Source organism: Colletotrichum paranaense, assembly GCF_030867605.1.
Source record: "Colletotrichum paranaense strain IMI 384185 chromosome Unknown Scaffold_7.1, whole genome shotgun sequence".
Classification (NCBI taxonomy): Eukaryota; Fungi; Ascomycota; class Sordariomycetes; order Glomerellales; family Glomerellaceae; genus Colletotrichum; species Colletotrichum paranaense.
The window spans coordinates 108,791-129,405 of NW_026848965.1; the positions used below are offsets into that span (position 1 = coordinate 108,791).

At 53.6% G+C, this 20,615-nt stretch overlaps 6 protein-coding genes across 6 annotated transcripts; 5 read left to right on the top strand and 1 right to left on the bottom strand.

Moving 5' to 3' along the window:
* Positions 1-1,687: 1,687 nt before the first annotated feature.
* On the top strand, positions 1,688-3,531 carry CPAR01_08835 (uncharacterized protein; the record flags this gene model as incomplete). The annotated part of the gene is made up of 4 exons (XM_060493102.1): positions 1,688-1,730; positions 2,048-2,172; positions 2,606-3,000; positions 3,117-3,531. 4 exons carry the CDS (start codon positions 1,688-1,690, stop codon positions 3,529-3,531), a joined length of 978 nt encoding a protein of 325 aa, XP_060347232.1.
* A 1,126-nt stretch (positions 3,532-4,657) lies between these two features.
* On the top strand, positions 4,658-7,335 carry CPAR01_08836 (uncharacterized protein; the record flags this gene model as incomplete). Its single annotated transcript, XM_060493103.1, has 3 exons — positions 4,658-6,721; positions 6,775-6,874; positions 6,926-7,335. The coding sequence occupies 3 exons, from the start codon at positions 4,658-4,660 to the stop codon at positions 7,333-7,335; spliced, it is 2,574 nt and encodes an 857-aa protein (XP_060347233.1).
* A 1,244-nt stretch (positions 7,336-8,579) lies between these two features.
* CPAR01_08837 (uncharacterized protein) lies at positions 8,580-10,430 on the top strand (the record flags this gene model as incomplete). Its single annotated transcript, XM_060493104.1, has 3 exons — positions 8,580-8,957; positions 9,220-9,760; positions 9,814-10,430. The coding sequence occupies 3 exons, from the start codon at positions 8,580-8,582 to the stop codon at positions 10,428-10,430; spliced, it is 1,536 nt and encodes a 511-aa protein (XP_060347234.1).
* Positions 10,431-11,733: 1,303 nt separating this feature from the next.
* Positions 11,734-17,287, top strand: CPAR01_08838 (uncharacterized protein; the record flags this gene model as incomplete). The annotated part of the gene is made up of 5 exons (XM_060493105.1): positions 11,734-11,930; positions 12,004-12,064; positions 12,135-12,330; positions 12,382-13,705; positions 13,771-17,287. The coding sequence occupies 5 exons, from the start codon at positions 11,734-11,736 to the stop codon at positions 17,285-17,287; spliced, it is 5,295 nt and encodes a 1,764-aa protein (XP_060347235.1).
* Positions 17,288-17,538: 251 nt separating this feature from the next.
* CPAR01_08839 (uncharacterized protein) lies at positions 17,539-18,045 on the bottom strand (the record flags this gene model as incomplete). The annotated part of the gene is made up of 1 exon (XM_060493106.1): positions 17,539-18,045. One exon carries the CDS (start codon positions 18,043-18,045, stop codon positions 17,539-17,541), a length of 507 nt encoding a protein of 168 aa, XP_060347236.1.
* Positions 18,046-19,357: 1,312 nt separating this feature from the next.
* On the top strand, positions 19,358-20,491 carry CPAR01_08840 (metalloproteinase; the record flags this gene model as incomplete). The annotated part of the gene is made up of 2 exons (XM_060493107.1): positions 19,358-19,598; positions 19,659-20,491. The coding sequence occupies 2 exons, from the start codon at positions 19,358-19,360 to the stop codon at positions 20,489-20,491; spliced, it is 1,074 nt and encodes a 357-aa protein (XP_060347237.1).
* Positions 20,492-20,615: the final 124 nt, after the last annotated feature.

The window sequence follows — 20,615 nt, forward strand, 5'->3', positions numbered from 1 at the left end:
GCGTTTCGATGGCTGCAGTCGATTGCGACTCGCTGGGTCTTTGTAGGAGAGGAAGTAAAAATTAGTAGTACTTTCCCTGTCTAGACTGGACGACGAGCGGCGGCTTTCTTAGCCTGTGAAATGCCAGCCTAAGCTGTGATAGATGACAAGATGACAAGGCCGTGCCTCTAATCGCTGGCAGTAGGCTTGTCGCTCGTCGCTTCCGATTACGGCAATTTCTTGTTTCTGCGTCCGTCTACTGAGATGGTGGATGCTTGGGCATTGGGTTTCCTTGATGGAGGGCCAACGGATCTTGACGTCGTGTGCGCATGATATCGCGTCGTAGAGTTGCCGTCAATAAGGTGTTCGTCAAGTTACCGAGAAACCGAGACGAGGCGGAGAGAGTCAGGCTTGATGTCATGTGGTCTGCTAGAGGAGACGGGACGACAATGTGTTGCTCAGTTGGGGAAGTTTAGTATCCATGTAGATTGCGTCTGAGACGGAGACTCTCAGGCGCAGGGTCGGATCGAGGGGTACACAGAGACGGGCAACAGTAAACGCGTCGGTCTTCGATATCAGCGTAGTGTCGTGTGGACTCGTTGCAGGCTGTTGGAAACGAGAAGGGACGAAGTTGCAGAAGGAGGGCTGTTCCTCCGAAGGGTGGATCTTGTTCTGCATGGAAGCAATCGGGAGCGAAGAAGAGTGTTACTACACTTTTACTTCATAGCTGTGTGTGTGGAAGCTAACGACGCCATTCCCAATTCTTCCACGGCCCATCACCCTGTTCGGTTCCTGCTTCCAGCGCCCATGTCCACGCGACGCCAGCATCAGCCCTCTTACTTGGTCAGTACTAATGTACGGCGTACGGTCACGTACCAAACCACACAACAAACGTGGAGCATCCGTGGGCTTCTGGTTCTTCCTCTGGGTCACTGGGTGTGCTGGTCGACAGCGGGCGGGACCTTCATGTCCCTTGCACAGTGCTTCTTTATCGGAAACGAGCCAGCGGGCAACTTGAAGGACCTCAGCTGGGGCATTTTGGGAGATTCTTCGCTCCCACCCCGCTATGACGTCTCACCATGTAGCGCGAGGTCGTGACTTCCATTCTCAGTATCGGCTGCTAGGAAGGTGTGTTTTGAGCCTTTGGTACCAGCATGCCGTCATATGCCAATCGGAAAATATCTGCGGCTTCTCATCTTCGACGACATTGCGAAAAATTAAGGTAGCGGCAGATGGAAAGGATATGATGACACGGGAGCTGCACCCAGAGGATTCAACGCCAGTCGCGGTCAGGGTGAGATCGTCGAGACGGCGTGCCAGTCTAATGAGAAGTGTGGTACGGGTAGAGAGACAAGTCGCAGTAGCTCAGGGGGTAACCAACAAGCACCGTATGTTTGCCCAACCAGCGACAGAGATCATTGGCGATACTTTGTGCTCTCGATCTGAACCGGGGCGGGCCTTGGAAGGGGAAAAAGGTTGAAGGACCCGTGGAGGTCGCAGGGCTTTTGGAAGGTCGAGAATCGAGAGTCAACTTCAGAAGCTCAGTCAAGTGTCGGCCCCCTTCCCCACCGGCGAGACCACCTTACCTACGACCCGACGTGCTGCATCGTCTCCTGATTCGTCGACCCACGCGGGAAGTCTACTGTGTAGTGTAAGGTACTGCCTTCCCTCCACTAAGGTACCTTCCGTGCTACCTAAGGTAGTCATCATGCAACCTAACTTGAGGAAGGCACCTTGGGTCACGGTACGGAGTACGGAGTATCGGGGCGGCAAATAGGAAGTCGGTTGTTCCTTCTGTTTGACACTTTGACTACATCGACCCCTGGCACCTCCCTCTCCCCCAAAAAGATGTCTGGCGCTAGTTGAGGTTTGATGTGTGAGATGGGAAGGAGAGGTCGGACAGGCACCTGCCAGAACCGCTGCTGCAGAATAATGTGCAGCCTGAAAGAAATGGAGGAAGGCAGCAATTAAGGTACATGGCCTTCCTGCCTTGACTATCGTATTAGAGATGGAAGGAAGAAGGAAAAGTTTTAACATGGAAGGAACAGAGACTTAGTAATTCTCCTAGTGTTCCTGCCCGCTGACCCTCTCGTCATTTCCGCATCTGCAAACTCTACCGTGAACTGCGGAGACACAGCAGACAGCCGAAATCCTCGACTGACTCTTTCCAATCCGTACATCGTCTTTGCGCCTGTAAGTCCGTCAGATCACCGTACCGTCTGACAGACCTGAACTTGACCGTCAGTGCCTCGGCGCTTGATGAAAATAGACCGAGACAGACACGGAGACGATTCGATTCACAAAAAGGACCCCTTGACGCCCTACGTCGTTTCCCCGAATAGCATCGACACATCACGCCTTGGCCCTTCCAGCCTGCCCAAACCCCGGTCTACCACAGTAATATACCCTGCTTGTTCGGATACTCTAGACGGATACACAGGTCTATTCCCCTGCAGTCGACAACATCCATTCATCTTTGCCGAGGCCAAAGACATCGAGGTTGAAAACGAAGCAGAGAGAGATTGTCTCTTGAACGTGAGACAAACCATCTCGAGAGTATCTATTATCTGTCTTTGGTTTGCTGACACTCCGCGCACTCCCAAGAGCCTTTCAAGACTTCACTCAGCGGGACACATACAACTCCTCTCCACCTCCCCCTCCCTCCTTTCGGCTGATCGACCGCGACAAAGAAGAGTGCCTCCAGGGCGTGGTGCCCCATACCCTCCAGAGCCAGAGCCAGAGCCAGAGCCGGTGCCAGAAGCAAAGCCAGAGCCAATCCCAGCTTCTCCCCTCTTCGACCAACGGATTCCGCCCACCCCCTCCTAAAACCACCCGGCCTCGAAACGGAAATCTCACCCCCATCCGGCTCGACTCTCAAGTCCTTGAATCTCTCTTGTTTGCTCGCTTGCTTGCTGCCTCCTTTCTTTCAACCCGTCTCCTCTGCCCTTTGCAATCTCACTGGCAGAACAATATCCCACTCATCACGACATACGAGACTGCAGGCCCCATTGTTGGATATCCGTACGATTCTCTCGAAACTCTGTTGCAAAACTTCTGGAAGCCCGACGGCTGTCTTCTTCCAGGGGGCACGGGCGGATAGAGGATACCACCACTACCTACCTGCGGATACTCCACAGAGCACCTTACTTCCCGGCGAGTGAGAGTCTACTCAGTTACATGCCCCTGTTGCTTCCTTCATTCCAAGAGATACCCGGCAACAACCCAGGTTGCTTGCTGGACGTCCGAACCAGCAGCCAAACCCAAACGCAAAGCCAGCCCAACCAGGAGGAGCCTTGGCCTGCAACCTTGAACCCGTTATCCACAGTCGACAGTCGACAGCCCACTGCGGCGGCAGCAGAGACAAGCAACCTCAAGCAGAGAAGCGGAGCCCCTCACAGGCTCACACAGTCAGGACTCCCAGGAGGCACGCCGCACGAGTACTCCGTACAGAGTGCCGCCCAAATCTACGAAACATCGCGTGTTCCATACCTTAAGCCATTACCCGGGGGCTCGCATCCGAGGACAGCCACAGAAACACTCGCCTCTTATTAAAAGTGTAATCCCTCTACCCTTTTCCCTGCCCCGTCCCGGACGGAAGAAAAAGAAGAGAGAGACCGAGGAAGTGTTTGTTTGCGTGTGTGAGTGAGAGAGAAATGGCGACGCAGAATCGGTAAGCATCTTCCTCTCTCACGCTTTCTCGCTCTCCCATTCTGCTTCTGCTTCTGTTTCTGCAACTGCTTCTCCTTGCCTTGCTTGGTCTTGCTTGGTTCCTCCGGCTTCCTTCTTCGACATTGTCGTCGTCCACCATCGTCATCCCATCGATACGTCCGTCTCCCTCGTCTCTCTTGATCCTCGTGGTCCAGCCCTGCATTGTATGTACTACCTGTTACTTGCTTCCTTGGTCAAGCCAGCCTTTTCCTGCCTAATGCGTCTTGTCTGCACCGCACACGCATATTCCCCATCCGTCCCATCCCAACTCACCTATCCCCCTCCTCCACCCTCCACTACTGCAGTCTGCACCCGCAGTTTAGGCCCTCTGCAAGGCAATTCGCAGCAAGCGGCGGCTGCGGCAAGCGGTAGAAGGAAGCAGAAGCTGCACGAGCAGTACCAGCAAGTTGCCCTGCAGTAACAATACCGTCTTCCTCACCTTAGCAGCTTAAGCATACAAGCACGAGCACAAGCAATTCAAGTGTGTTGTTCCCTTTGCGTGTACGGATAAACGTACGGTGTGTGTGTGTCTAAGGTACTCTCTGTACGTGCATGTGCATCAATCAGCCAACACACACACACACACTCACTGCGCAGCGCTCTCCTCTGTCCCCAGTGCTGCGACTCGACTCCTTCAGCGAGGCTAGAAGTGGGGTTCATTTCGTCTCGATCTGTCATGGCGCACCTCACCGATTGTCAACCACCAACAGCCTCCTAATTGCGCTGTCCTTCCCATTCCACATCTTATTCTCCTCTTCTAACCCGTCCACTGCCTTGTTTCCCGGCAAAAAAAAACCCCCCCCTTTTCCCTGATCAGCATCATCTTCATTCGGCCGGCGACGCCCCTTCTGCTGCTCTTCGTCGCTGTTTGATTGTCGCCACCACCTCGACTCTCTCTCATTTCATTCCCACGTCTTCGTCGCATGCAGACCTCGCCGCCCGCCGCCGTCGCCCACGCTGCGCAGCAATCATGGCTAACGAACGCAGTGTGTACTCGTCCGGCCAGTTCATGAACCCAGGCCCGGCGCCACGACCACCTACCGATCGACCTCGTCTCGCCCTCACCCCAAGCAATACCCTACCCGGCAGCATGGCCAACATGGCTATTTCTCCTATCCGGAGCACAGCGACTTCGACCTACACCGGCTCCACAATCTCTCTCCCCATCGCCCGCCAACAGAGCAATCAGAACGATGGCATGGGAGGCGTCGCTGTTAAGAAGGAGGGCTGGGCTTCCGTGAAGGAGTCCAAGAACTTTATCAACCCGTGGAAGCAGAAATACCTCATCCTGCGAAAAGAGTCGCTCGACTTCCACAAGACTGAGGGTGGCAAGGTCGCGTATACCCTCTTCCTGAAAGACGTCGTCAACGTCGGCCGTGTCGAGGCCGCTGGCACCATTTTCGAGATTAAGAGAAACCCTAGCGGCTCGTCAAACAGCCCCGGCGAGGACGATGGCCAGACCAAGACGTTGCAAATTCGTGTCAAGAGCGACGACGACTTGTACGAATGGATTGATCTTATTTACGGCGCCTGCCCTGGAATGGGCGGTGTCAGCAACCCCACCAACTTCTCCCATGCAGTCCACGTTGGTTTTGACCCCCAGACTGGCGAGTTTGTCGGCTTGCCACCCGAATGGTCGAAGCTCCTCAACTCATCCGCCATCACAAAGGAGGATTACGAGCGCAACCCCCAGGCTGTCTTTGAGGTCCTCGACTTCTACTCAGACCTGACCAAGCGCGCCGAGAACCCCCAGCAATACTCCAGCCTCACACCTACGCCTCCCGCCAGCAGTCAGCAGAACAAGCAGCTTGGTTATGGCGGCGGCGGTGCAGGAGTTGCGCCGCCTAGGCCTATGCCGCCTTCTCAGGCCCAGCGTCAACCCAGCTACAATACCCAGCCGTCATCGCAAGGCCAACAACGCCGGCCTTCGCCCACGGAACAGCAGCAGCAGCGCCAGCAAATGCAGGGTATGGCTCCCAACTACCAGCCGGATCCTCGCGAGGAGCAGCGCATGAAGCAGCTTGAGGCGCAGCGTTCCCGAGAAAGGGAGATTGAGGAGCAAAACCGGCGGGACCTAGAAGTATTCAACGCTTCCATCCCCAAAACCAAGACGCCCATGGCCCAACAAGAGATTGGTGGCTACGGCGGCAGCTCTTCCATCCCACAAACAGACAGATACAACCCTTCGAGGGCAGCCCCTCCAGCACCCAAGCCGTCACAGCAGCAGCAGCAAGTCAATGGCCTGCGTGCGCAGCGCCCGGCACCATCGCCGCCCACCACCGCGGGCACGCCAAACCGTCCCCCGATGACTTCGCAACAAAGCTCCAGTTCCATGCGAGATCCCAACCAGGGCCAGCGCATGCCTCGGCAAGACCAGCCCTCGAGCCAGCAGCAACGGTATCCCAACGGCAGCCCCCAGCAGCAGAGGCAACCTCCTCAGGCTCAGGCTCCGCCACCGTCTCGACTGCCCGCTCCTGTCAAGCCTTTGAACGTGTCCAAGGCTCAGCCCGCCGCCCCTCAAAGCGATGGCGTCAAGGCCGCCGAGGCAGCTCTCACTGCCAAGCCACCTGCGCAAGAACGCAAGCAAGATGTGCGCATGTCCACCATGTCCGAAACCGAGGTTATGGCCAAGCTCAAGGAGGCCGTATCCAAGGACGACCCCAACCTTTCCTACTCCAAGCAAAAGAAGATTGGACAGGGTGCTTCGGGTTCAGTCTACGTTGCCAAGGTCAAGGAAACCGCTGTTTCTCCCATTGCCCGTGATGTCCTGCGTGCTCAGGGTATCAAGGCTCAAGTTGCCATTAAGCAGATGGATCTTGCTCACCAGCCCAGGAAAGAGCTGATTGTGAACGAGATTATGGTCATGAAGGACAGCAGGCATCGCAACATTGTCAACTTTTTGGACGCCTTCTTGCGAAACAACAACGCTGAGCTCTGGGTCGTCATGGAGTACATGGAGGGTGGCGCTCTGACGGATGTGATTGATAACAACCCCAGCATCACTGAGGAGCAGATTTCCACAATTTGCTTGGAGGTAAGAGACTCACCGATATATGACACCAGCGGGTCAATACTAACAGGATCTAGACATGCCGTGGTCTGCAACATCTCCACTCCCAAAACATTATTCACCGCGATATCAAGAGTGACAACGTTCTTCTGGACGCTCGTGGCAATGTCAAGATTAGTAAGTGAATCGCAATACCCGTTCTTGCGCACCTACTAACCAAGTGTATAGCCGATTTCGGTTTCTGCGCCAAGCTCACCGAAACCAAGTCCAAGCGTGCGACCATGGTCGGAACGCCCTACTGGATGGCCCCTGAGGTTGTCAAGCAGAAGGAGTACGGCCCCAAGGTTGATATCTGGTCTCTGGGTATCATGGCTATTGAGATGATCGAATCTGAGCCGCCTTACCTGAACGAGGAGCCCCTCAAGGCTCTTTACCTGATTGCCACCAACGGTACTCCGCGCCTCAAGAAGCCCGAGAAGTTGAGCAAGGAGCTCAAGGCTTTCCTGTCGGTCTGCTTGTGCGTAGACGTCAAGAGCAGAGCCTCTGCCGACGAGCTTCTTCAGCACGACTTCCTCAAGCACGGATGCCCGCTGGGCAGCCTGTCTGAGCTTCTTGCCTTCAAGAAGCACGCCAAATAAGTTGGCAAGCACAGCACGGGCGGTGTAGCCCACAGCGGTCAGCGCTGAGAAGCGGATGCCATTGACGATTAGTGGCGTTTATTTTGGAACCGGCGGTATCGTGCAACACTTCCCGACGTGCGCGAAAGCAAGCAAAAGAGACATCACGTTCGACTTCTCGAACGAATTCCCTACTCCTCATCAACCATTCACACGACGTACTCATGAAAACTTCCAATTTCAATCGACGCGGATATCCTTGACACCCCCTTCTGACTTACGCAGGACGAGAAAATGCTTCGTTCATCCCATCATGGCGGCGGCATGGGAATCTTTTTGCTAATGGTTTCGGTCACATTGCATAGTTGTTTAGTCACCGTAGGGGAAGAATGGTAATTTAGAGGAAAGGTACAGCCCGCGACATCTCGGCGGCTCAATCGTGGAGAGGCAACGGAAGAGATGAGGGGCCAAGGGAGACAAGCGTGTTGCCTGGGTCTCAACAGAAAGCATGAGTAGAAGGCGAGCAGACAGCGCTGATAGATCGTCTCAATGGAATGGATCAATGAACGTTGCAGCTTTTGACGTGAAATTTGACAAACTCGAGCACCGCCATCGAGCCTAAGGCCTCCCTGTGATCTGAGGAAGGTATGCCAATCCGTGCCAGTACGAGAGCCTCGGCGACCTAGGACTATCTAGTAGTTCCATTATCTTTGCTAATCTAGAATATAGACGGAATCGTCCGCCTCTTTATATTGATAGAGAAGACCTGACTTTCGGCCCGCACGGAGCTTAGCCAATCTCCGCTCTTCTTACTTGCGAAACCGCGGGCACACCTCAACAACCTTCTCGTATTCGGAACCCCGTAGCCCTTGCATCCGAGAAAAACGAGGCCGCCGCCAACCACGTCCCTCGAAACTGGTTTCCTTCCTCTTCCTTTCATGCCACCATTCTCTTGCCAAAATCCGCGTCCCCGGTGTTTTTCTGCCCCGAGCCAGGCTTTGCCGAATTTGCGCAGGCCTCGGTCATACTCTCGCATTTCGAACCGTGGTTCCGCCACCGTCGCGCGCACCCGCCGATCGCTACACGGGTTGTGACCTGCCCCTCTCACATTCCCTTTGCTTACCTACTCCGGGGCGGCGGCGGCCTAAGCGTCCCCAGGGGGGAGACTGCTGGCTGGTTGGTTGGCTGCTGTGTGCGAGTTGCGCACCGCTGACCAAAGTCGAAGTGGCTGGGCTGCCGCGTAACCCGGCACGGTACGGTAAATGATGGACAGCCCGATGGATGGGTCCGGCGGCTCGTCCTCGGCGCCGGGTTCGACGCCGACGGCTACGGCGACGACGCCTCACAGTGGTGTTGGGGTGACTGCTGCCGGTGGTACCAATACCACCACCACCAAGTCGCCTAGCGTTGCGATGCCGTTGGGGAGTATTTTGGCGGCGAGCAGCAGCGTTGGTGGTTCGTCCACGACGAGTACGACGGTCTCGGCTTCGGGTGCTGGTGCTGGGAGGCGGAGCACGCCTGGTGGTACTACTACAACTACTCCCGGTGCTGCTACGGCGAATACTGGCGCGACTGTTGTCTCGAGGCGGTCGCATCCCAAGTCGAGGACGGGGTGTAGGACGTGTAAGAACCGAAAGATTAAAGTGAGTTCTTTAGTATACCATTCTTTGTGTTGCAAATCGTTTGCTACGAGTGTTTTTCTACCTGGGTGTTGGTGTTGCGACATACACCCCACCCCCTTTCCTTTCTCACACACTCTCATTGATGCCACCATCACATCTCATTTCATTTCCCTCAATCTCATGTCTTGTCTTATTTTCCATACCCTCTTACTCGATTTTCTTCTTGTTACGCAATAGGTGACCCCAAGCACCGAGACAAACTGACAAAGAACCACCCCCACAGTGCGACGAACACAAACCCTCATGTAGGAACTGCATCAAACACGCCGTCCCCTGCGACTTCCTCCAGTCCCAACGACACTCCTCCTCATCCGTCCCGCGCTCGCCGGGCAGCCTCTCGACCCCGGGAGGGCCCGTCAACGGTGACGACATCGGGGCCGGGGCCAGGGCCGGTAGTGGTGGTCTCAGCCTCGGCAATGGCGGAGGCATCGACGACCTTTCCCTTAACCTAATCGACCTGGAACTCATGCACAACTTCACAACCTTCGCCTTCAACACGCTTTCGACGGACCCCGTGGTGCGGCAGATGTGGAAGGTGCCCGTCGTCCGGCTGGCGCTCGAGTGCGACTACGTCATGCGCGCGCTGCTGAGCGTGTCGGCGCTGCACCTCGCGCACAATAGGCCCGAGAGGCGGGATTTCTTTATTAGCCGGGCCCTGACGTATCACCAGATGGCGAGCCGTACGGCCATGGGGTTGATGGGCGCTCTAGATGGGGAGAATTGTGAAAAGTTGTATCTGTTCTCGGTGCTGACCATCTTTTTTGGTATGTTTTTTGTCACTCACCCCCTTTTACCCCTATTTCACACAAATCTACAGCAATCAGGACTAACACCTCCCCAAAAGCCCTCGCCTGCCCGCGCAAATCCTCAGACTCCCTCATCATGGGCGAGTCCTCCTTCCCAGACTGGCTCTTCCTCCTCCGCGGCACCCGCTCCCTCCTCAAAGAACTCGACCCGCACACCTACGCGGGGCCCCTGACCCCAATGTTCAACCACGGCCGCGAGCGCTACATGCACACCCGCGACGAGTCCAAGATCCAGTCCGACCTCCTCGCGGACCTCCAGCGCCTCGTCAACAAAACCTGCGCCAACGCCGCGCTCCTGCCGATCTACAACCGCGCCATCGACGAGCTGCGGCGGACGCTGAGCGTGTTTCTGTGGGACGGCGGGAGGGGCATGGATATCACGGACGCGTTCGTGTGGAAGTATCTCATGGCGGAGGATTTCTTGCCGCTGTTGAAGAGTCCCGGGCACACGCAGGAGGCTGTTGCGATCTTTTCGCATTTTTGTATTTTGCTGAAGAGGTTGGAGAATGAGTGGTGGCTTCAGGGGTGGGCTACGCATTTGATTTCGCGGGCGTGGGCTGTGCTGGATCAGGATCATCGGCTTTGGATTCAGTGGCCTATTGAGGAGCTTGGGTGGGTGCCGCCTTGATTGTGTGGGTGGATGGGGTGTTGGTGAAGGTTTTGTCCATAGGAGGAATGAGTCCCTTTGTGTTTTATATGATAGTGTACGATGTCACGTTTGGCTGAGCGTTGCGAGGTCATTTTTGGTACATAAAATATCGGATGTCGTTACATGTATCTGATGTTCAGAACGCTATGTGTGCTTACTGACAGGGTGCTCTCAACAGATGGATGTACTGAAACGGTTGAAAAAAATGGGTTTCCTTTCTTCTATCAATGCTGTGTTGCTGCCATCTGTTTAGACCGGCCTAGAAGAGCAAAGCAGACCGCCGCAACCTTCATGTATTCTTCGTCTACAAACAACACCGCGTACTTATGAAACCATCATACTGATGCCCGACGAGTGACGCTTGATACATTCAGCCGCATAGAAGCCTATCATGGCGGTGGACAGGCTTGAGCCACATCATGAAGCCTGACATGGCAAACAGTGGGAGAATACGCTTACACTCCTGATGTTTCACGGATGAGACATATCAAAACCCCCTAAGCTTCAAAGTCTCCTCTCAAGCTTTGTAGCATGTTCAGCCCGGAATATGAGTAGAAGGCTGAATGACTGAATGGCACGAGGGCCTCTCTGGTTTAGCAGCCATTCGGACATGATCTAGAGCCTCGCCGCTCATGACGTGCCCGACCAAAAGACTCGTTGTGCATCTCAGTAATCTCTTTCTCGCCCCGCGATGGCTTGGCAGGCTCGTCAAGATAGCGTGGAGCAAGCTTTTATACCACTAAGGGTGAACCATTAATCCTGTGCTACGAGCGACGAGATTTCTTGTGAGAAAGGGAGCACCAAGCCCGGTTCGTCAAATCTTGAGCCCGACATTGAAGTGCCTGGAAAGTAGCGGAATGGGACAAATAGCAGCATCAAACTTCTTCAGCAGGATTTAGCCGAAGGGATTTGAGATAGCATGCACATTCACCAGAAACTGAAAACCACATGAGGCTTGGCTTCCAAGTGCAACCACGGCCTTCTCACAGGATTACACCATCCATCTTGGCAGCACGCTCTGCCGCGCCTAGGAAAACGAGACTTCTGAGCCGCAAAACGCAAGGCTAGAGCTACTGTCTGTGTTACCGTCAGCTTCTCTTTCGGTAGAAATGGGCGCACCTTGTTCAGTAGCTTCATGAGTGTCAGCATGAGATGTGATATCAGAACATGCTTGAAGCCTTCCAGTAGGCCGTTCTCAGAGCCTTGCGGATCCAAGAGCGTGACCAGATTGTTTCTGAGGAGCTTTCTGGCCCCGGTCTAGGAACTTGTATCGTGTCTTCAAATGGCGTTCAAGGCCTCTTCTCAGAAGGGCAGTGACGATGCAGTCCGGTTTTCAAAGAACAAGAATTGGAAGGCAACATTGAAGCATGTAAGTCAAGATGCTGGGGCTTGGGGAGGTTCAGCCTGCCTACTCTTCTCAGGATTGCCAGCTTTCCCAGAGCCTTGCCGTCACCCACACCTTCCCCCCGGTGATGTGGCGTAAGCAACATGCAGTCAGCAGCTCAGAGCGGAAATAGCCTCGTGATTGATATTCGCGCGCGCAACCCAAAAGATACGGCCAGCCAAGGTCAGAAGGACCCCAGTGGGAAATGTCTTCCACATCCTTGCCTAAGGTACTTTGCGATACTCGTCACCGCATAAGCCTTGGCAACCTGCATATAAATGCGGCTTGGCCCCGCCCAGGCTCTCAAAGTAAATTGGCTCAACCGAGTGAGCAGGCTACGAGTCACGATTACTTTGCATAACGCAGGCATGTCGGACTCTGAGAGCGAGCGCCCATTACCGGCACCGAAAACGACTGGCGTGGAACAGCAGCCCTTCTGGAAGGTGTACGATGTTCCTGGAGAGAACAGCGATGTATCTCAGAGCTACATGAAGCGTGAGTGGACACAGACTACCTTCTCCAAATTCATAAACTAATGTCAATCAGGTGGCCACGAAGAGACGGGTGTGAAGCCTGAAATATTTCAACCCAGAGATGATGAGATCAGCAACTGGTTAGAGGCGCCGAACTCGAAATGCTACGCTTCCTTTGGGGATGACGGAGTTACGGCTACCGTCAATGCGTACGGCGATCTGATGCAATTCAGCTGCTCTTTGGGTGTTGGCTGTTCTGGTGTATTCTCCGCAGATCATCGCTACATGGACGAGCCATATTGGGTGGACGACAGAGCAAGGCAACTTCATGACATGAGGCAAGACCTACGTCGAGAGTTCACCTCGTACGGCTTGCGAATTCCTAGCATCGATCTTGAGAGATCCCGTCTTCTAGGTTATGTTCATGACAGATGGCCGCGATATAGGGCTGAGGATAAAACGTCAAGACTCAACCTTACCACGCAGTGGATGGTTTATGAGCAAACACTCTTGCAGCAATGCATCATCACCAATATTGGGACACACGATACAAATGTCCCAGTTGAGTTTGCGAAGCGCATGCACCTTCGATACTTGAATTATCTGGAAATTTCCAAAACAGTACTGGGGTTCCAGAATCAGATACTGGGCCCAAATCATTACGGGTGGGTTTTGGTTCATCCTCTGGAAGAACCAGATCAGCATGATGCAGATTCTGTGACCACATACTCAACTTCACCACTGGTCGACCAGGCCCAAACGGACCCCGCGAATCTAGTCGAAACGCCAGAAAATCTGCAAAGTCCATCAGCTGAGATTTCAAATGCTATCGCAGTCGTTGTATCTGTGTTCAAAGACGGACAAGCAGTCAAGTGGAGGCCCGACAGCCTTGATGACGTGGACAATACTGATATACTGAATCTGGCTTTAGAGGAGAAGACCGCAACAGAGATCGTCATTGCCTACAAGATGATTCATCTAACTAAGACTTGTAAGACATGGGAAAATCTTCTCATTCCACCAGCCTGGGCGGATGTCAGCAAGCATCTTGAATCAGCTTCGTTCACGGCCTTCCACCCTTCAGATTACGGCAAGCCCGTCGAAAAAACTCAAGACGAGAAGTCTCAAGGAATCTTTTCTCGCTGGATGCGATTTACTTCATCGTCCAACGATACGCAGCCATATGCACTGCCAATAGACGACCCAGTGAGTCCACATGGACTGCCGACCAAGAGTCCAGTGAATCACATTGACTTTGTCACCCGTCGGAACCTGGAGCACATTTTGTCGACGTGTGCTCTTCCTACTGGGAAATATTCAGTTGAGGGAGAACAAGGGGCAGTTGCTTTGACATGTGGCGATATATCGGGGCATCGTGTGATTTCTTCAGCAAGTTTGTAAGTTAGCAACTGACCCCTCTGGCCTTCTTTTGTGTTTGCTCAACATAACATAACATCTTCAGCTTTGCATTCTTGTTTCTTCTTGAAATAGTAAAGCATTTGAAGGCGATCGAGACACTCCGTCCCGATCATCCTTACAAGCCGTTGCGGCGAAGAATCGACTCGGTCTGCCGTGGCCACTTGAAGTGGCTTTTGAAAGTTGATCTCACGGAAGAAAGTATCTTTGCAGCGAACTACTGGGTAACAGGCCGAATTATGCCCTCCGACACGGGCTTCGGTTCATTTATGCCAAGCAACTCTTTCACCGACACACCTTTCCAGCTCATGAAGGTGGCCGCGTTCTCTAGCCTCTACAACACCAAAGTCGACAGGGAGCTGGCACGACAGGTCATCCAGAGGGTTGACAAATATTGGATCGATACATTGCAAAAGTCTGACAAACGTACTTCCCATGTTTGGCCTCGTGCACAAGATGAGGGGTGCAATAAATATAGACTTAATGAACACGTCTGGATCTGGAGAGCGCTGACAGCAATCGAAGAGAACCGACGGAGATCTCTCGATACGAAGAACCCTCCCAGCGATGGCGTGGAGGCGCATGTTCAGGCTTCTAAGAATGTCAAAGAGGACCAGGAAGGCAATGACAAGGGTCGGCGAGATCAAGCTGCCAGTGATGAAGAGAAGCTTTTCAGACAATTTGGCTCCGACATTGTTCACCGAGACATCCTGCGGCGTTTCACAGTCGAGAACGACGTGTCGAAGAAACGCATGCTAGCTACAACACGGTCTTCCAGAGAGACACGCTTCTTGTTTCATGCCAGTGATACTGCACTATTCTACGGCATTGAGTGGGACTTCTTCTTGCCGGCACTGATCGACGAGGTGTGGGACAACACGATAGAGGCCCAGTTGCATCATAACGAAAATTCGGAGACCGGATGGGATAACTCGATTCGTTACGCACTGGCAATCATGATGGGAATCAGGAATATGCGCCTCAATAAAAGGTCATCAAAAGACCTGGTCAAAAGTGCTTTCGATGTTCTGTTTCGGACCACGAGTCCAAATGGACTCTTTTATGGGCAGCTTGACGCAACAACCAAAGAGCCAGTGCTGTTTGTCGGCGAAGCGGATCGAGACTTTTATTTCCATGCTAGTTTCGAAATTCCCTACATTCTTCTGACGCATTGCTGGGGAATTAATTCTATACTGGAAGACAGTTCCGAGGACAACCTCGAGTCACCGCCACCTTTCATAGCAACGCAAACATCACGACAGCACCCATTCAACGAGGTCGCAGAGATTATAACACAGCAGCCAAAGCGGCAAGAGCATAGATCACCTGCAATCCAATTACCTGCTGCCGAGACAGCTGAAGACCAGAGCCCTTCCCCTGACGTCTACTTGGGAGTCAAGCCCAAAAAGCCAAAGGCAACAGCCATGAAAAAGAGCATTCCTTTCAACAGCCTCATTGACCAGAGCAGTATTGTTGATCTGGAGGATGAGTGGCTCTACAACTACCCAAATTTTCTGAGCGGTAGTGAACAAACTCTCGTTGACTTCCATAAGGAGGCGGAAGCATTGTCAAAACCGACAGGAAGCTCTCATTCGGGCACTGTGATTACCAAAGCGGCCAAGGACTACATCGAAGATCTTCCAGTTGACTTCGATCCAGGCGAAAGCAGGAGCTATTTCAAGTCCTTGGGGCGGGGGACATGGGTCGTGAATGTTCGGAAGCGCAAGAATCTCAGCAAGCAGGAGAGGGCAAAGAGCGACGAAGAAGGGAGATCTCTGACCAACATTGGGCTTTGGGTCAACCTGTCGCAGACCAGAACAGCTGAGACAGCGAAAAAGAGGTTCATTTGGCTGCCACACGCAGACGCCGAGACTGCTCTCATTTGCTACATTAGTAGTCCACAAGACGAGCGACCAGCCATATCGGATTTCTTTGACAGTCATTTTCACTACGAGAATAAATTTCTCGAAGAAACAACAATGGTACTAAATACCTGGAAGAGTGAACTTCACCTGAGCTTCTATCTCCTGGAGCAAAAGAGTGAGAGGACACTTCCCGGAATCCCCTCGTTGAGCTATAAAGAATTGCCAGGAAACTCAGACTGGAGGCTGGCACGAGCCTCCATGGGATTCCGCTTCTCTGGTGACTTCTTCGACCGGTATTGGACCTGTCACCTGATCGAGTACACCCATAGCCGAAGTGGTCTGACGTGGAAAGGGCACCGACCGTGGGGCAGGCAAGGTTGGCAGCAAAGAAAAGTGCTTGAGCTACATCTTTTCGACGGCATTCTGAAGGAGATTATCAAGAGCAGTGCAGAAATCTTCGACACAGTGAAACAAGAGATAGGCGACAAACGCGGCGTTATTTCGTTCTCGGCTCTAAACAGTGTCGATTATCTTTCATCGAGTACAAAGTGGCAATTTTACCAGCAGATCCTTCAGGTCGTGGAACAAGAGCTCTCGAATGTGCTGTCAACTGTCGCTAAATGGGAGACGCGCGAGAAGGACAGAGGTCACGAGCGACCTCGCTGGACACGCAACGACGAGCGCAAGTACCGTGGCTCCATTGGAAAGATGCAAGGGTCGACAGCCCGCCGCATCAGGGATTTGCAAAAACACCGGAACGACGTACGGTCATTGAAAGAACAGCTGAAAAGCGAACAGCAGCAGAGCCGCGACAACATCTCAGTAATTGACGCAGAAAATGTCCGGCTCTTTACGTACGTGACCGTGGTGTTCTTGCCACTCGGGTTTGCGGCCAGCATATTCAGCATGAGCGAGGAACCGCCAAGCAGCGTTCTCAAGCCTATGATTGTTTGTTCTGCTGTTGCGCTCGCCCTCACATTCGTGGCGCTGGGGAACGCGAAAAAAGTGTCGACGGCGATAAGTAAGTACTCTCACGACAAGATCTACAGCAACAAGTTGAGCTCTGGACGTGAGGTCCGGGGCGATGACGGGCGCGTGTTCCCTACACGTCAACAGGAAGATGCCGAGATCGGTAGCACGTCTGAAGATGACGATACAACTCCAGAGTCTGAAACGATCCATCAAGAGAACCATAACACCAGCTTCTCAAGGCACTTCTGGTTTTGGATTGAATATGTTTTCATCAATCTTCCCGCTCGAAGAGTCTCGGTGGCATATTTAGATTTGATTGCCGAGAACCCCAGCCACTGCAGGTATTTTCATGTGCCCGTGGGAATCATCGTGTTGCCTATGCTTCTTTTCGCACGTCTACTTCAATTTCTTCTTCTTACTGTCATGGATCTGGGTCAGCTTGCTTGGGGTAAGTCTCTTCGAACTGAACCTAAGCCCCTACTTTTCGAAAGATTGATCTCAATACTGACTGGGCCTATCGAAGGATGCATCTCGCTTTTCTTCACATCAGACAGGCGGGATGAGTACAGTGACTTGGGGGACCGGATGAACTGGCTGACGAACCCCACTTACATATATCGTCCACTTGAGAATAGAGTCAAGAATGTGAACGAACGTCTAGCTGACCAACGGATTGAGAAAGAGCGACCCCCCATAGAAGACGAATTCAGTGACGAGGAAACATGATAGTATCGCATTTGATGCCAATCATAATAAAGTCCTTTGCTTTGATTTTCATCTGGTATTTACACATTGAATAGTCTCAGGAGCACCCGAATTTGCATCCAGTCGCTGGATTTGGAAGTGCTCTTATCCTTTTCCGAGTAGCTTGCGTCTGAAATTTCTATCTCTCACTTCAGTTTGATGCGAGGGCAACTCTCCAGAAGCAACAAAAATACCAGGCAATACTCGGCGTCCCTAATCTATGAGCAAAATGCTCAATTTCCAACCTCAATAGTCTTCGTCTCCCACTCCCCTATCAAAGATCCGGCACCAGCACCGACAGACGTCAACTTCTCGGGGCTTTGCAACACTTCCTCCATCGTCAGACCAGGCCAGACAGCCATCCACCTTCCCTTCATCGCTACCTTGGCCTTGCCTGCCTCCCACACATCTCCCGGCACCCTTGGCTCGCGAAGCTCAACAATTTGATCCGCGCTCTCACCGGGTCGCAATGTAATGAGCGACTCGGCGCCGGGCGGCATCTTGCGGTTGATCATGATGGCATGGGTCTCGATCGGCTCGGAGGCCCCGGCCGGCTGGATGGACACCTGGCCCAGACCGAGAACGGCGGGGTCAAGCGGGGAGTTCCATTTCAGGAGCGTCACGGGCGTGTCCGAGTGTGTGTTCTTGACGGACACTGAGACTTTCGGGGGCGAGGTGCCGGACTGAGACAGGCTCACCTCGAGGTTGTTGAGGAAGGATGAGGAGGAGTCAGAAGTCATTGTGAAGGATTGCAGTGGCGAATAAAAGTAGAATGTGAGTACGATGATGGCGCCAATTGCTAGGGCGGCTGGGAATGACAGAGGCCCTCGGCTACGGTGATGAGAGTTCATGTATGATGACTCGTTCTTGGCTAGGGGTGGTTGAAGAGCGTGCAAAAGCAATGGAGAATTGAGTGAGGTTTCTTCAGATACGACAGCTTCAGAGTTCAACGAGTTGATGGTGATGGGGGCAAAGTCTGTATGTTGGGTTGCTGGAAAGGTGATGATGAGTTCAGGGGGCCAAGAGAATCGAGGCTTGAGAAAGAATGAGAACGATGACGATGTTGTGCCACGACAGTCTCCTGACAAAGGCTCCAGACGAGTCCACTACGCAAGGAAGAGGAGGCAAATGGGGAATGCCTGATTGGATCGTCAACGGCTTTGATGCTCCTTTAGGCAGGTCGCAGAACCGATGAGAATTATGAAGGGAACGGACGTTTGTAGGATATTGGGGCTAGACCGAGCATGAATGCGGGGCAAACATTTGTTACGTACACGCGCGTATGAGGTTGTCGCTGCCGAGATTAAAAGTTGCCCCGAGCGAGTCTGAATCAAAGCAGCGCCACTGTTGTTTAAATCAAAACGGCACGCAGCCAAGACCTTGCCAAGTCCACGTTTTGGCGTACGGCTGTCGGTAGTGAAAATAAACAGCTAATCAGAGTCGACCTGGCCCACTACTCTATTTACTTTAAACTCCGAACCCGGCACCTCCTACTCCATAACGACCTCTTAAGGCTCATATTAAGCTCACTAAAGGAGTGGGAGCCGCTTCTGGACCATCATAACCATGGCTCCCATTCGTACAACGAAGCAGCTGGGGATGGCTTCAGTTATAGTAGTCTGTGTAGATCCGTTACGAGATGACCCCGCTGGACACACCCACCTCTATCCGCGGCTGCGCGCTTCGGTTGGTGGAAGCCTCGTGTATCAGCTTTCCTGTTCGTCTGTATTTTGGACATGATCGGATAATTTCCATCCTTCCAACTTCGCACCCGCATCCCGAACCACTGGGACAATTCTCCGTGGTGGAACGTTGCCCCGGCTTCGCACCCGTATCCTTGAAGTTTCTTCTCCGTGATGCAATCTACTGTTCGTTTGAGGTCCCAAGAAGGGTTACCTTCAGATCAGGGGGCTTCCCTCTCAGGAGTTATGGAGGAGCCATAAAGCCTTCCTCTCTCGCTGCTAACTATCTTTCCTCTTGAGAAGAATCCAGCATCTTCCAACGGCTTCGTCCTACACTCTCTTTAAAGTCCCACCACCTTACTTAGCCACCATGAAGGCCGCCACTGTCGTTTCTTGCCTCGCCGCCCTTGCCAACGGCGCTGCCGTCAACCTGGGCAGACGTGCGGAGCCCCTCGATGTGAAAATCGAGCAGGTCGGCAACAGCGAGCTGAAGGCTAGCATCACCAACACCGGAAGCACGCCCCTTCGTGTTCTCAAGGCGGGCTCGATCCTCGATGGATCGCCCGTTGAGAAGGCCCAGTTCTCGACGAGCTCGGTCGATGGCACTGGTGGTAAGTCTAGACTACTCTTCATACACTCCAAAAGCAAACAGTATCTAACACTATCAATAGTCAGCAAGGTTGCCTTCACTGGCGTGCGAGTCTACGTTCACGATGCCGATCTCCCCGACTCTGCCTTCCAGACCATCGAGGCCGGCGAGGTCGTCAAGGTCCAGTGGGACGCCGCCCAGGTCCACGACCTCAGCAGCGGCGGCGACTTCAACATTTCCAGCACGGGATCCCTCCGTTACGCTGAGGAGGGCAGCAACAAGATTGCCGGCCAGGTCGTCTTCGACTCGGGCGTCCTCCAGGCCACCGTCGACGGCACCCAGGCCGCCTCGGTGCACGCCGCCTTCCACGAGTCCCTGAACGCCAAGCGCGTCACCATCCAGTCCGACTGCACCGGCACCAAGAAGACGGCCGTCACCGCCGCCCTCTCCAAGGCCAAGACCTACGCGACCAACGCCCAGACGGCCGCCAACGCGGGAACTCGCCTGCAGCAGTACTTCAAGTCGACCACGTCGAGCACAAAGTCCACCGTCGCCGGTATCTTTGGCAAGGCCGCCACCCTCCTCGGCAGCACGTCGAGCGGCGCCGGCCTCTACTGCACCGACGTCGGCAACTTCTGCAGCGACGGTGTCGTCGCCTACGCCCAGCCTGGCAGCGGCGGTTACATTGTCGTCTGCGACTACTTCTTCCAGTTCCCCGCCTCCACCACCTCGTGCCGCGCCACCGACCAGCCGTACGTCCTGGTTCACGAGTCCACTCACTTGACTGAGGTTGGCGGCACCGACGACGTCTGCTACGGCTACGAGGGCTGCGTCGACTCCCTCAGCACTTCCCAGGCATTGAACAATGCCGATTCCTTTGCCATGTACTCTCAGGGCATCCAGACCAACTGCTAAATGCGGTGGACTACGTTGGCTCGGGTTGAGACGTTTCTTTGTACAATATTAGCCAGCATATAACATGTATCTATACCTTCCATGAACAAATATCACACCATTGATCAATCATGCACTTGCCTTT